Source organism: Pleurodeles waltl, chromosome 4_2, assembly GCF_031143425.1.
Source record: "Pleurodeles waltl isolate 20211129_DDA chromosome 4_2, aPleWal1.hap1.20221129, whole genome shotgun sequence".
Lineage (NCBI taxonomy): Eukaryota > Metazoa > Chordata > Amphibia > Caudata > Salamandridae > Pleurodeles > Pleurodeles waltl.
The window spans coordinates 472,450,185-472,464,876 of NC_090443.1; the positions used below are offsets into that span (position 1 = coordinate 472,450,185).

Here is a 14,692-nt window from a genome sequence, read left to right on the forward strand (position 1 = left end):
GCCAAAATCTACAGGTGGGCACTTGGCAAAAAACACCTCTGTTTTCTGTCAAAAAATGGGATGTGTCCACGTTGTGTTTTGGGGTATTCCCTGTCGCGGGCTCTAGGCCTACCCACACAAGTGAGGTATCATTTTTATCGGGAGACTTGGGGCAACATAGAATAGCAAAACAAGTGTTATTGCCCCTAGTCTTTCTCTACATTTTTTCCTTCCAAATATAAGAGAGTGTGTAAAAAAGACGTCTATTTGAGAAATGCCCTGTAATTCACCTGCTAGTATGGGCACCCCGGAATTCAGAGATGTGGAAATAACCACTGCTCCTCAACACCTTATCTTGTGCCCATTTTGGAAACACAAAGGTTTTCTTGATAGCTATTTTTTACTCTTTATATTTCAGCAAATTAATTGCTGTATACCCGGTATAGAATGAAAACCTACTGCAGGGTGCAGGTCATTTATTGGCTCTGGGTACCTAGAGTTCTTGATGAACCTACAAGCCCTATATATCCCCGCAACCAGAAGAGTCCAGCAGACGTAACGGTATATTGCTTTCAAAAATCTGACATTGCAGGAAAAAGTTACAGAGTAAAACGTAGAGAACAAATTGCTGATTTGTTCACCTCAATTTCAATATTTTGTATTTTTCAGTTGTTATTTTCTGTAGGAAACCCTTGTAGGATCTACACAAATTACCCCTTGCTGAATTCAGAATTTTGTCTACTTTTCAGAAATGTTGCGGTTTCTGGGATCCAGCATTGGTTTCATGCCCATTTCTGTCACTGACTGGAAGGAGGCTGAAAGCACAAACAATCGTAAAAATGGGGTATGTCCCAGTAAAATACCAAAATTGTGTTGAAAAATTAGGTTTTCTGATTCAAGTCTGCCTGTTCCTGAAAGCTGGGAAGCTGGTGATTTTAGCACCGCAAACCCTTTGTTAATGCCATTTTCAGGGAAAAATCCACAAGCCTTCTTCTGCAGCCCCTTTTTCCCATTTTTTTAAAAAAAAACGAAATTTTCACTGTATTTTGGCTAATTTCTTGGCCGCCTTCTGGGAAACCCACAAAGTCTGGGTACCTCTAGAATCCCTAGGATATTGGAAAAAAAGGACGCAAATTTGGCGTGGGTAGCTTATGTGAACAAAAAGTTATGAGGGCATAAGTGCGAACTGCCCCAAATAGCCCAAAAAAGGCTTGGCACCTGAGGGTGAAAAGGCCTGGCAGCGAAGGGGTTAAGGACATGGAGGCCAGGATTATGCAGTTCTTTCTTCACACTTTATTAACAGCACGTTCAAAGGTTAACGAGAAAACACCATAAACAGTATATGTCCCATGAATCCATTATAAATATATCTTTCTCTCTCTCCCTCACAATGAATCTACACCAGTAAACTCTTCAACGATCCAAAAATACTCCGTCAGTATACCTCAAGGCATATAGCCCAATCCAAAATGGCGCTCGATGACTCTAGCATGGAGAGGGAAAAGAGACTACATCCCATCGAAGCTCGAGGCCCGCGCACGCGTGTGAGGTTTCTCTTTCCTCTTTGGGCTGTGTTCGTAGGCCTTCCTGCAACCATGCCGACCGGCGACTACGAGTGAGTGGAAGACCGTGCAATATGCCTTATCACGGGGAGGGGAAGTTGAGTGGAGCTCCGTGTCTTATCCAACACCTCTCTTTTTCAGCTCGAAGCCCAGCTGGGCAGATCAAGTGGAGGAAGAGGGCGAGGATGGAGAATCCGGGAGCCTTCCGCTGCTCGCTTCCACTGAGCTACCCAGCTCCCCTGGTGAGTGCCTGGGGCGTGCACGGTGGCATATGGTTCTTGAAAGAGTGACAGGGTGTTCTGAAGACGTTAACGCGGAGGACCAAGTTACTGAGGACGGTGACGCAGGTCACAGCACTACGAAGTGTGACGTGGGACAGGGATCGGGACTTTTGTGTGACGTGCTTGAGTAGGATTAGCTGCTGATATGAGCGTGCTGAGAAGGGTGGGCTACTATCCCGCATTTTGCTGGTTAGTCCTGCAGTCGTGGCTCCTTTCCCGCTGCCGGCTCAGCCTATTGATCCATATTTTGGTTCCATGGCACTTTTAACCCCAGCAAAGGGCACGCAACTCTCAGTGTCCGAGCTTAAGCACCCCTAGTATATTTCGGCATTTATTAGGACCTTTTGCGGCGCACTTGCATTTTTGCAGCATCTTACTTTCCTTAATTTAACAGTTATGTCCGATTAAAAAGGGATCTGGTTACAAAAACATGATGTATGCTCTTATAATCAAAGCAGATAAGGCTCTTATGCCGACTACATGTCGATGTACTAGCGTGGGATACAGTCGTGGTGAAGAATGCTCTTGATGTGTAAAATGTGTGCAAGAGCATTTTTTATGAGGCATGGTATGCATGTTTAAGTCTAATTAAGTGGGATGGACAGAGGGGTTGGAGTATAAATGCTAAAACTACTTATGATCGACCCCACATTTTATTATTGCTCCCAGTGGATGATAGTAAGAGCTCTGCGATGAAACATGCGACCACTGGGGAGGGTGAGGGCTGCTGTACTTAAACAGGTTAAATCCATACATTTGAGACTAATGTTTCAGTTTGAGTCACACATAACCTGAAGTATTCTTTTTAGTGTTGTTTAACAGTTATGTAGACTTTTAGCTTCTGACTGACGGTCTGTGGAGATGATGCATGTGGTGTTAACATTTAATTAAAACAAAACGATTTTCAGACTGGGCAGATGTGACCGCAGATGGTTACATTCTATGATGGTTGCCTGGTAGATGCTAGTGCTACAATTGACCCTCACCAACAGTCACAATTACAAGCTTTAAAAAAAACAAAAAACATAATAATCCAAATATATAAGCAGAATGCTGAAAAATAACTGGCAAAAGTGTCATGGGTTAATTATACTTGGGGCTCGATTTTAATGTTGGTGGCGAAGCTTCATATCATGACCTTATCCTGAGTAGCCAGAATTTGCTCACCTGCTCTTCAAACGGTGTAAGAGGGCAAATGTGTTTACCTACGTGCAGAGATTACAGCTTCAAAGTCAGAAGAAACATCAAACCATCTCCTCGTCCAAGAGACAGCAGGGCCAGTAACTGAGGACAGGGCAATTGCATGTTAACAAAATATCTGATAACCACCTGTCAATGATAGGAAAGGAACAGTTAAACTCAATACATTTGTGTGCAGGAACAGAATGCAAAATTATGATATTTACTTTCAGAATTTGTTATGGCTTCGTACTCACTGTCGCCTCTGCAGCAAACTTGACCCCTGATTAGAGGTGGGTGAGCCACTGAAAGCTTGAGCCAGATGCCTGGCTTTGCTTGAGGTACTCTTGGAACCTTAAGCCCAAAATGAAATGAGCTTTAATGTGAGGTGATGTAGCATAGTGGATACAGCTGCCATCTATGTAACATGAGGAACCAGGTTCAAATCCTTACCTCGGCTCAGCATCCTGTAAATATCACGTCCTTGTGTGGAAAAAAATTTAACCTAGTTTCTGTCTGCTGTGAAACACACTTATGGCCTTTGGCAAAGTTCTTACTATGTAAACTGTCAAAAATATGTGGCTTCTGCCTTTCACCCAGGCTCTAAATTCAGCCTCTGAGGCTTATGGATAAAGCATTAACCTTTGATGTCAGAAAGAGAATCCCATCTAGTCGTTGAATTGCACAGCTTGAAACTGGAAAATCTGGGATCAATCGTGGCTTCCCTTCTTGATCAAATTGTGTGATCTTGGGCAAACAGTTAATTTCACTGAGCATCCCTTTTGTTCATTACCATACGTGATAGCACCGTCAAATATATAAATTCAGGGTGTGCGCTTTCACAACAACTTTTCTTATGTTTGATATATTAATCTGAAATGTTGCTTCAATTATAATAAGATTCCAGGCCACTGATGAAGCAAACATGACAGCTGAATTGCCTGTTAGTTCACTAATAGCTTTATCATCTGCGCAGGAGCAGGAATGTTTATCATTGCACGTTTGAAAACTCTTCATTTGAATCAGTACTTCTCAATGCAGAAATATAATCTGATGTTCTAAAGTGAAACACATTTGCTTTTTGAAGGAAGTTTAAGGAGTAGGCAAAGTGATGGGTAAAAGCGGGTAGTAGTAAAAAAAAAAATAGCAGACTTTATTACATAAAAGCTTGTACTTTCTTCTGGAAACTCTTAAGAAAATACTGATGCTGGTTTGGCTCCCTCGCTCTCCCCAGCCCCTGGAGCAACTCCAGTAAAAGGGAGGAGGAGGTAGAACACAGGAAGGTGATGTTACATTATTGAAACCATGTTTTTGGCTATTTGCAAACAGATATTCTGTTCTGCTGCCTTTCTAACACACAAAGGAACACAATAGTGTGTTGGTATTCAGGGACACTAGGCAGTCTGCATCAAAACAATACCTAAGTCAAGGAAGCCACGCGTTTGCTTTTTTGCAGCCCCCGGGCATGACATTGTGGGCATCCCGCACCATGGCTGATTTTGCGGTAAATATGCAATTTGCGAAAAGCTGGGCTGCTTTTATGAGCTGTATAAGTAACTGGGAACTGGGGCACAGGAGGAGACCTGCACAATGCAGCTTCAGGAGTGCGTTTAGTTGAGATGTAAATCTTGCCACCTACAGATAAACATGCATGAATGTGTGGATGAAAACCATGCCGGAGCCTGTACTGGGAATATATTTCTTCCATTGTGGTTGTTTCAAAGTACTGTCACATTGTCAGATCAGTGGACAAAGGTACAGGCATAGTATAGTATAGTTTGCTTATGGTCACACAGTTTGTTAAATTAACAGACCTGAAAATGCAGCACACTCCTACCTGCTGCAAGTGCTATACATTTACCACGGTATTGTACTTTGGTGAGTATACCATGAGAACAGGCATTTCTACACTGCCACAGGTAACACCCAGTCTGTTCTTATTCACGCACTTACTAGCAGCCTTTACACTCAATCAATCAATCAATCAATCACAATATTTATAAAGCGCGCTATGTACCCGTCAGGGTTTCGAGGCGCTGGGGGGAAGGGGGTGGGGGGTGTAGGTGTGCTGCAGTTAGCGGTCGAAGAGCCAGGTTTTGAGGAGTCTCCTGAAGGCGAGGAGGTCCTGGGTCTGGCGTAGAGATGTGGGGAGAGAGTTCCAGGACTTGGCGGCGAGGAAGGAGAAGGATCTGCCGCTGCAGGTCTTGCGCTGCATTCGGGGGACGACGGCGAGGGCGAGGTTGGCGGATCGAAGTTGACGTGTGGGAGCGTAGAAATTGAGTCTGGAGTTGAGGTAGGCGGGTCCGGCGTTGTGAAGTGCCTTGTGAGCGTGGGTGAGGAGTTTAAAGGTGATCCTCTTCTCCACCGGGAGCCAGTGGAGTTCCCTCAGGTGAGGGGAGATGTGACATCGGCGGGGTATGTCGAGGATCAGTCGGGCGGAGGCATTTTGGATATGCTGGAGTCGTTTGATGTCTTTGGTTGGGATGCCTGTGTAGAGTGCGTTGCCGTAGTCAAGTCTGCTGCTGACGAGGGCTTGGGTCACCATCTTTCTGGTCTCTGTTGGAATCCACTTGAAGATTCTGCGGAGCATGCGGAGGGTGTTGAAACAGGAGGAGGAGACGGTGCTGACCTGTTTGGTCATGGTGAGTGCAGAGTCCAGGATGAAGCCGAGGTTTCTTGCGTGGCTGGCAGGGGTGGGTGGGGGTCCGAGGTCGGCGGGCCACCATGAGTCGTTCCAGGCCGAAGGAGAGCGCCCGAGGATGAGGATTTCCGTCTTGTCGGAGTTGAGTTTCAGGCGGCTGTTGTTCATCCATGCGGCGATGGATTTTAGTCCTTCGTGGAGGTTTGTTTTGGCGGTGAGTGGGTCTTTGGTCAGGGAGAGGACGAGCTGGGTGTCGTCGGCGTAGGAGATGATGCTGAGGTGATGCTGGCGGGCCAGTTTTGCGAGGGGGGCCATGTAGACGTTGAACAAAGTAGGGCTGAGGGAGGATCCTTGGGGGACGCCGCAGATGAGGTTGGTGGCTTTGGAGCGAAAGGGGGAGAGTCGGACTCTCTGAGTTCTGTCGGAGAGAAAGGATGAGATCCAGTGGAGGGCTTTGTCTTGGATGCCGGCTTCCTGGAGGCGGGTCAGTAGGGTGCGGTGGCAGACTGTGTCAAAAGCGGCTGATAGGTCGAGGAGGATGAGGGCCGAGGTTTCGCCGTTGTCCATTTGATGTCTGATGTCATCTGTGGCGGCGAGGAGAGCAGTCTCCGTGCTGTGGTTTCGTCTGAATCCGGATTGTGAGGGGTCCAGGATGGAGTTGTCTTCGAGGAAGTGGGTGAGTTGTGTGTTGACGATCTTCTCGATGACTTTTGCTGGAAAAGGGAGGAGAGAGATTGGACGGAAGTTTTTGAGATCGTTGGGGTCGGCCTTGGGTTTCTTGAGGAGGGGTTGGATTTCAGCGTGTTTCCAGCTGTCCGGGAAGGTGGCGGAAGTGAAGGAGAGGTTGATGATCTTGCGGAGTTTGGGGGCGATGGTGGCGTTGGCTGTGTGGAAAACATGATGAGGGCATGGGTCCGTGGGGGAGCCTGAGTGGATGGTGTTCATGGTTGCCATGGTTTCTGCGTCGTCCACGTGGGTCCAGGCGGTGAGGCGGCAGTCGCGGTTGGAGACGTCGGGGGGGGGGGGGATCTGGTGGTGGGCCGGTGTTGAAGCTGTTGTGGATGGTAGCGATTTTCTGGTGGAAGAAGGTGGAGAGGTCGTCGCAGAGTTTCTGGGAGGGCGGGATGTCGTTGGCGTTGGCTTTTGGATTTGAGAGTTCTTTCACGATGCCGAAGAGTTCTTTGCAGTCGTGGGCGTTGTTGTTGATGCGTTCGGTCAAGTGGGTGCGCTTGGCGACGCGGATCCGTTGGTGGTGTTCACGGTTTGCGTCTTTGAGGGAGGTAAGGTTGTCGGGCGTGCGTTCTAGGATCCATTTCTTTTTGAGCTTCTGACAACGGCTTTTGGAGGTGGTCAGTTCGTCTGTGAACCAGGCTGGTTTTTTCTTTCCTTGGTTGGCGGTGGGCTTCTTGAGTGGGGCTAAGGTGTTGGCGCAGTCGAGGATCCATTGATGGAGGTTGATGGCGGCTGTGCTCGGGTCGGTCGCGTCGGGTGGAGGGTTTTTAACGAGGGTGCTGGTCAGTTGGTCTTGGGTGACTTTGCCCCAGCGGCGGTAGGGGGGTAGATGGATGCGGTGCTGCTCGGTAATTTTCTTATAGGAGAAATGGACGCAGTGATGGTCGGTCCAGTGGAGTTCGGAGGTGTGGCTGAAAGAGATGTGGTTGCTTGAGGTGAAGAGGGGGTCGAGGGTGTGTCCAGCGATGTGGGTGGGAGTGTTGACCAGCTGGCGGAGTCCGAGGTTGAGGAGGTTGGAGGTCAGTTCTGCGGTGTTGACGTCGTTGTTATTTTCCATATGGTAGTTTAGGTCTCCCAGGAGGATGTAATCCGGGGAAGCGAGGGCGTGGGTGCTTGCGAGGTCGGCGATGGTGTCGCTGAAGGGGGCTCTTGATCCTGGAGGGCGGTAAATGAGGGTTCCTCTGAGGGTCGTGTTGGGGTCTGTGTGGATCTGGAAGTGAAGGTGTTCGGCTGTCTTGAGGGTGTCGTCAGTGTGGGTGTGGATTTTGAGGGTAGCTTTGTGAGCGATGGCTATTCCGCCGCCGATTCCGTTGGTTCGGTCTCTTCTGGTGATTTTGTAACCGTCCGGTAAGGCGATGGCGATGTCCGGAGCCGAGGAGTCGTTCCACCAGGTTTCGGTCAGGAAGGCCACGTCGGGTGCAGTGGAGTCGAGCAAATCCCAGAGCTCGATGGCGTGTTTTCGTGCGGAGCGGGTGTTGATGAGGATGCAGTTCAGGTGGTTGGGGTTGAGTGATTCTATTGTTGGTTTTGTCGTTCTGATGCAGGAGAAGTTGCAGGAGCGGCAGGAAAAAGGTCCTTTAGTGTGCTTCGAGGACGCCAGGAAGCACTCCGTGGAGGAGCCGGTGTTGAAAGCGCGGAGTTCGTTGGCTGAGTAGCGGACGCGGGGGGCGCGAGGACCAGGGGGGGTGGCGCTGGGCGCGGTCCAGGCGCGGACGGGCGCAGACGGGCTTGCCTCTGGCGCGCCAGCGGCGCGGACGCGCAGCGCCAGCCATTAAGAAGGGTGGGGGGAGGGAGGAGCAGCTGGGAGGTGGGAGGGAGCGGCAAATGGGGGCGCGAGGTGGGCGGGGCCGCAGGGAGGCAGCGGCAGGGATCGGGGAGCGCACAAGGGGCAAAAACACAGAAAACGAGCAAAATTAAAGGCAGTCACAATAAGAAAACCACACCATCAGAAATACAATAATGGCACAATACACGATCGGGGAGACAGCAATCAGGGGGGCACAATGGGGGCAGAAGCGCCGGCGGCGAGGCGCAGAAAAAGCGAAAAAAACAACTTACAGGACGGCGGAAGCGGCACACGGGTCAAGTGAGCCCACTAGCCACCAGGGATGAGGCGCAGGAGGATGCCTGCGAGTGGAGGAGGGCCTCGAACACGCAAACGGCAGCGTGGACGGGGGACACAGGCAGGAGGCAGCAGGTTGGTGCTGCGGTCGTGGGGGGCGAGCTCAGGACCTGAAACAGGTCAGAGTTCGCTCACTCGCGACGCGCAGCGCCAGCCATTAAGAAGGGAGGGAGGAGCAGCTGGGAGGCGGGAGGGAGCGGCAAATGGGGGGGCGGGCCGCAGGGAGGCAGCGGCAGGGATCGGGGAGCGCACAAGGGGCAAAAACACAGAAAACAAGCAAAATTAAAGGCAGTCACAATAAGAAAACCACACAATCAGAAATACAATAATGGCACAATACACGATCGGGGAGACAGCAATCAGGGGGGCACAATGGGGGCAGAAGCGCCGGCGGCGAGGCGCAGAAAAAGCGAAAAAAACAACTTACAGGACGGCGGAAGCGGCACACGGGTCAAGTGAGCCCACTAGCCACCAGGGATGAGGCGCAGGAGGATGCCTGCGGGTGGAGGAGGGCCTCGAACACGCAAACGGCAGCGTGGACGGGGGACACAGGCAGGAGGCAGCAGGTTGGTGCTGCGGTCGTGGGGGGCGAGCTCAGGACCTGAAACAGGTCAGCGTTCGCTCACTCGCGACGCGCAGCGCCAGCCATTAAGAAGGGAGGGGGGAGGGAGGAGCAGCTGGGAGGCGGGAGGGAGCGGCAAATGGGGGCGCAAGGGGGGCGGGGCCGCAGGGAGGCAGCGGCAGGGATCGGGGAGCGCACAAGGGGCAAAAACGCAGAAAACGAGCAAAATTAAAGGCAGTCACAATAAGAAAACCACACCATCAGAAATACAATAATGGCACAATACACAATCGGGGAGACAGCAATCAGGGGGGCACAATGGGGGCAGAAGCGCCGGCGGCGAGGCGCAGAAAAAGCGAAAAAAACAACTTACAGGACGGCGGAAGCGGCACACAGGTCAAGTGAGCCCACTAGCCACCAGGGATGAGGCGCAGGAGGATGCCTGCGGGTGGAGGAGGGCCTCGAACACGCAAACGGCAGCGTGGACGGGGGACACAGGCAGGAGGCAGCAGGTTGGTGCTGCGGTCGTGGGGGGCGAGCTCAGGACCTGAAACAGGTCAGAGTTCGCTCACTCGCGACGCGCAGCGCCAGCCATTAAGAAGGGAGGGGGGAGGGAGGATTCCACTGATTCCAAATGCTCCCAGTCTTGCCAAAAAGGAACAAAGCAATACGTCTTTAAAAAAAAAGGGATTGCCCAAGAGCACACAATTTGGGAAAATGGGACTCCAAGATTCAATACAGTCTCCTGGGTCCATGTTTCCACACTAGAGCACAACTGGGATGGCAGTGATTCTGATAGCAAGGCCAAGTGGCTGTTCTTCACAGTGTTGTGGCCCTGCCCACTTTGTATTTATTTCCAGTGTATTTAGGAGCAGTAGTAAAGCTGAGATTGGATGTCAAGTATCCTAGTTCCATAGCTAAAACCCACAAGACCAGGTCCGGTGGCAGTAGGTGGTTACTAGGCAATATATTTGATAAGGATATTTATGACTAGTGTTTGAAAGCTTAAAACTAGTTGTGCATTTTCTAAACTTGTCTCAAAATTTGCAATACCAAGCATGCAAGGCTTCTTCCGGGAGATGGTGAAGAGATGAGAACTCTAATACAGTATGAATAGTAATCAAACTCAGTAAGCTAAATCTCTGGTCGAGTTATGTTTTTTGATGGTCTGAATTAGGGGATTGGGGTATAGAATGAAACGCAAAAAATGTTCTATGTGATTCATAGATTCATCTCCAGAACAAAAGTCTTGTGACATAAGAAACATGATGTAGATAAATTGCAGCTCTCCATAGCTCTGCACATGTCATCCATGATAGACCATGACATTATAATTAATTCATTGGTTTAGGGAGTTTATATGCTAATAAATTGCATACAAGCAATTCCCATTCACAAAACAAGCATATTTACCACCAAATATATATGTATATATGTGTTGACCACATATTGAAGGTGGTCAACCGTGGTGTGTATATATATATGTAGTGTTTCTGTGTGCCCAGTGTCTAAATGTGTACAGTGTGTCTCCACGTGCAGTGTGTCCTGCGAAGTGATAATGGAAAGTGCCATCCTACTGATGAGAGTAACATTGGGGTGGGGTGGGGGGGGTGGGGTTGCTGGGTCTGTCATCAGTTGAGTAAAGATCCGTAGAAATAATTATTTGGACACCTGGCCCTAGAGACTGCTTTTCAGGGGGCTCTGCAAAGACGGACATAGTATTTTGAAGATGGTGTTATATAGAGGTTAGTGGTTTGTGTGGAAGGTCACTGGGGCATTGAGCCTTGAGTTAATGTTCTAAGGGACCAGGGGTCTGTAGAAAGTAACATTGGCGCACCAGGCTTGGAGATGGTGTTCTTACAGTGAAAGAGTTCTGCAGAGAGTGACGAGCGGTTTGGGGGAGGGGGTGATGTGGAGAAAGCTGATTCAATGTCCACATCACGTTTTGTAGAGAAGTATCTCGGGTATTTATAGATGGTGCCTCGTGGTGCTATAAATTTGGAACTAAGGGCAACATTTTGCCCTTAAATTTGGAAGAATTCTCTTACCATTTACTGCTAGTGCGATCCAAGCCTGAAAGTGTGTATTTTTGTCTCTAGTACAACCACAATGTAGTCCCACTAATATACATTGTTCACGGTAAAGCCAGCAGACAGTAGTATTTTGTTCCACTTGAATGAAACCCCCTGCTTTGAAGTATAATTTTGCAAATTATTCAGACAGTTGTTAGTTTCATTTGGGCCTTTTGTAAGTTTTAGTTTATTTTTTTGGGGGGGAGGGCAGTCTGGAATTTGTGCTCTCGGTGGTGGATCATGTTAGTTGAATACTTTGATTTTAGGGCAACTGATGCAAGGAAAGCTTTAATGATGGTGTTATCTCTAGATTCCTGTTTTTGATTGGGTTTTAAGAAATGTTGTGTTATTTATTGGAAGGGGGGGGGGGGCACAAGGAATGATCACAGTCCATGTCAGGGTAAACCACTTAAGTCACTAAATAAACTTGAGCAAACAAGTTGTCACAAAATGTCAAAAAATCAGTAAGAAGAACAGGAAATATGAATGTGTAAAATTTTAAGAAGCAATAGCGCCTAGAATCGCAAAGTGTCTAGTGAAGGTCCATAGTCATAGTAAAATAGGACCTAGTTGCAGTTTGACAGTGACTGCGTTTGCAGTGTGGGCCTTATACACTTGGGGCCATATGTATGAACACATTTTCCCATAGACAGAGAATGGGTAAAACCCTTTGATACATCTGGCCCTTGGTTTGTTCTGGTCAAAGATTTTACATTCTGACTTCTGTTTTTTAAGCCACAATCTACCACAGGAGTACACTTCTAAGGCTCCTCATGGGAGCCACTTAAGGACTTACAAGGTGGCAAGCCAAAGGTAGAGTCATGTCCTTGTCTAGTTGCCACTGAGCAGTTGCAGAAAAAAGCCTCTTGACGCTTGTGTCCTTACAGGTTTAACTGGAGTTCTGCCTTGTAACCCTTGGAATCCATGTCGAGAGAGAGGGGAAAAAAAGACCCAGTCCTCAGTCTTCCAGGGCTCTTCTCAGGTCGCAGGCAGCAGATTCTGTCCTCTGCTGCTCTTCCAGTGTCAATTACTCTTGGGGAAGCCCTAACCAATGGGGTAGTGGTTCCTGGGGCTAATCCTACCCACTTTAGGGATTATCACACTTCATCAGCCAGGCTAGCTTGAATCCAGTGGCACAGTGAGTACGGGACCCACTTCTGGGCATACCCTTCCCACTTAGGGCAACTTTAACAACACAAAAGGATGATGGGATGGCATGGTGAAAAGAGAAAGATCAATTAAACCCTGATCTGTGACTGGGGGTGAGTGTTTGAAGTTTCACACTCTGTCCGTCATCCTTTTCTATTGCTAAAGTCACCGTAAATTGGTCAGGGTATGCCCAGACATGGGTCCCTTTCTTGCTGTGCTACTGGATTCAAGCTAGCCTGGCCGATGAGGGGTGATACCCCGACACTGCTCCCAGGGTGCTTGTTTCCATTTCAGGGGGTCCTGGTCTGGCAGTTCGGGCTGGGCTGTTCCCATGGGGAGCAGGATCAGGACTGATTTGCAAAAGGCTAGGTCCAAACTATGGTGGCATGGTGAGCAAAAGAACAATGGGTTAAACCCAGATCTATGACTGGGGGTTTGAAGGCTGTTTTATTGTTAAGACATGCTTAGCATCAAACTTTCACATGTCTTAATTTTACATAACATGCATCCTGCCTTTTTGGCAATAAGGCCTGCTTATGGGGGACTTATAAATATTTACAAAAAAAAGGTTTAGGCCTGTCACAAGTGGTTATTTTTACAGGTCGAATTTGCAGTTAAGACTGCACTGCCAGGCTACAAAGGGCCTAGGTACCATGTATTATGGATTTGTAGGTAAGCTGAATGTGCCAATCTGATGGAAACCAATTCCATCATGCTTAAAGGAGGAGCACAGACACACACTGCTTGCTAACAGGAATAGAAGGCACCAAGTTCTAAGGCCAGCAAAAGAGTTGAGGCAAACATCTGAGGGAATATGTTTTTTGTGGCTCATCGATTTTTCACAGTGGTGGCTCTTTGCTTCTTGTTTTAGTTGGAGGGCAGGGTCGTCACAAAAGAGTCTGCAGCAACTCTGGTAAGTTATTTATTCCATCTTAGACCCTCTGGTTACATCAAGTGCAGGTTGGTCCTGTTCCCCACCCCCATCTCATCCAATCTCATGGCTTCTACTTTAGACCTCACGCCAACATTCTGTTACATCAGACATGCATGGAATGGTAGCATACAGAATACTATACACCTCTCTCTTACAAATAACAAAACTAAAAACATCCATGCCCTAGCATATAAAGTACAGGAATAATCATTCACAGTCACTCAATCTCCAACAAATCTATCTTATACATTCACCTTACAACCTGCTAAACTCTCCAGTGCCCAAGCAGACATAAAGACAGCAAGTAGCAGTCAGATAATCGGCAAAGGGTAAAGACATGGGCCTCCCCACACCTTATGTTAAACAAAAAACATGAGATGACAACTAGATTGTGACAATTATTGCACAACAGTTCATGTCTTGCACGCCTTGCAGCCTTCTCAGACATGAGACCCTACCACATCATGAATAACAGTACAGTATTAATGCTCGTAAGACAATAGTCAGACACAATTAGTCATGTGGCAGCCAGGGAGCAGATGCCACTTGTTCCCAATGGCCACTAGTGTCGTGCTACATTTTTTTACTCGGGCACTAAACAACTGTTGCCAAAATGTTGTACACTTCTGTCTACCACTGATAAATCCTTCTCACCCAAGCGCTAACTTGCACCTGGTTACTTTAACAGTTCAGAATATGTAGTGAACGGTTGTGCCGACTTCTCTCTCCGTTGGGAGTAAGGGGCATATTTCTGCAGTAGAAAAAGATAGAGGCAAAAGGAAGAAGCAAACAGAAAAAAAAAAGAAAAGTACAGAACGAGTAAAGAATGAAAGTAAAGAAAGAAAAAAGGAATAGGGGAAGGTATTGGAAAATATTGGAAAATAATCAAAACCAAGAGACTGCACTGTAGAGAAATGTAGCGAGGGCAAGAAGGCAACCGGAGGGGGTTTACAAGAAATGAGGATGAGACAAAATCTAAGTAGAGACCACCTTAACCAAGAAGGTGAAAAGCTGTAGAACAAAATGGCCTGGATTTGAAAAGAAACCTCCTTAAAATAATCCCGAATGGAGGAAACTGGGGCCAAGTTTATAGGAAGTTGTTCTACTCCGGATCCCTTGGGGAGAGTTAGAGGTACATAACCTTTATTTAGTATCATCAAGATGTGACTTAACACATAAAACTAGGTACGTTTTTGATGCACATATGCGAAGAGCCGTGCAGGCTTTTAAATGGCAAAGCGTTTGCAGAGTACCACTTTGTACAGAACACTGCAGTTGTGTTTTTTTAATTGCACTTTTATTTGTTATTTATTTTAATGGTTTACAATAAACCATTGTACAGTTGCATAATGTTTTGCAGCAACAACCGACAGTCGGGCAACAAAATAAGGTCAGCAGTAGAAGTTAAATCAATTACACAAATGCACATTGTCAAAACAAAGTTTTTACTTATCATACAACTATTTACCCACTCATGAT

The 14,692-nt window shown here is 47.8% G+C and overlaps 1 protein-coding gene across 3 annotated transcripts in view; it reads left to right on the top strand.

Moving 5' to 3' along the window:
* Window positions 1-1,433: 1,433 nt before the first annotated feature.
* Window positions 1,434-14,692, top strand: part of EIF3G (eukaryotic translation initiation factor 3 subunit G) — a 72,987-nt gene continuing 59,728 nt past the window's right edge. For 2 of the 3 annotated variants that reach the window (XM_069231806.1, XM_069231807.1), the window contains exons 1-2: window positions 1,434-1,594; window positions 1,683-1,783. In XM_069231806.1, the coding sequence (XP_069087907.1) occupies window positions 1,449-1,594; window positions 1,683-1,783 (247 nt within the window). In that variant the 5' untranslated portion in view covers window positions 1,434-1,448. Of the gene's footprint in view, window positions 1,595-1,682; window positions 1,784-13,150; window positions 13,193-14,692 lie in introns of all 3 variants that reach the window. The other variant, XM_069231805.1, reaches the window with a different exon arrangement.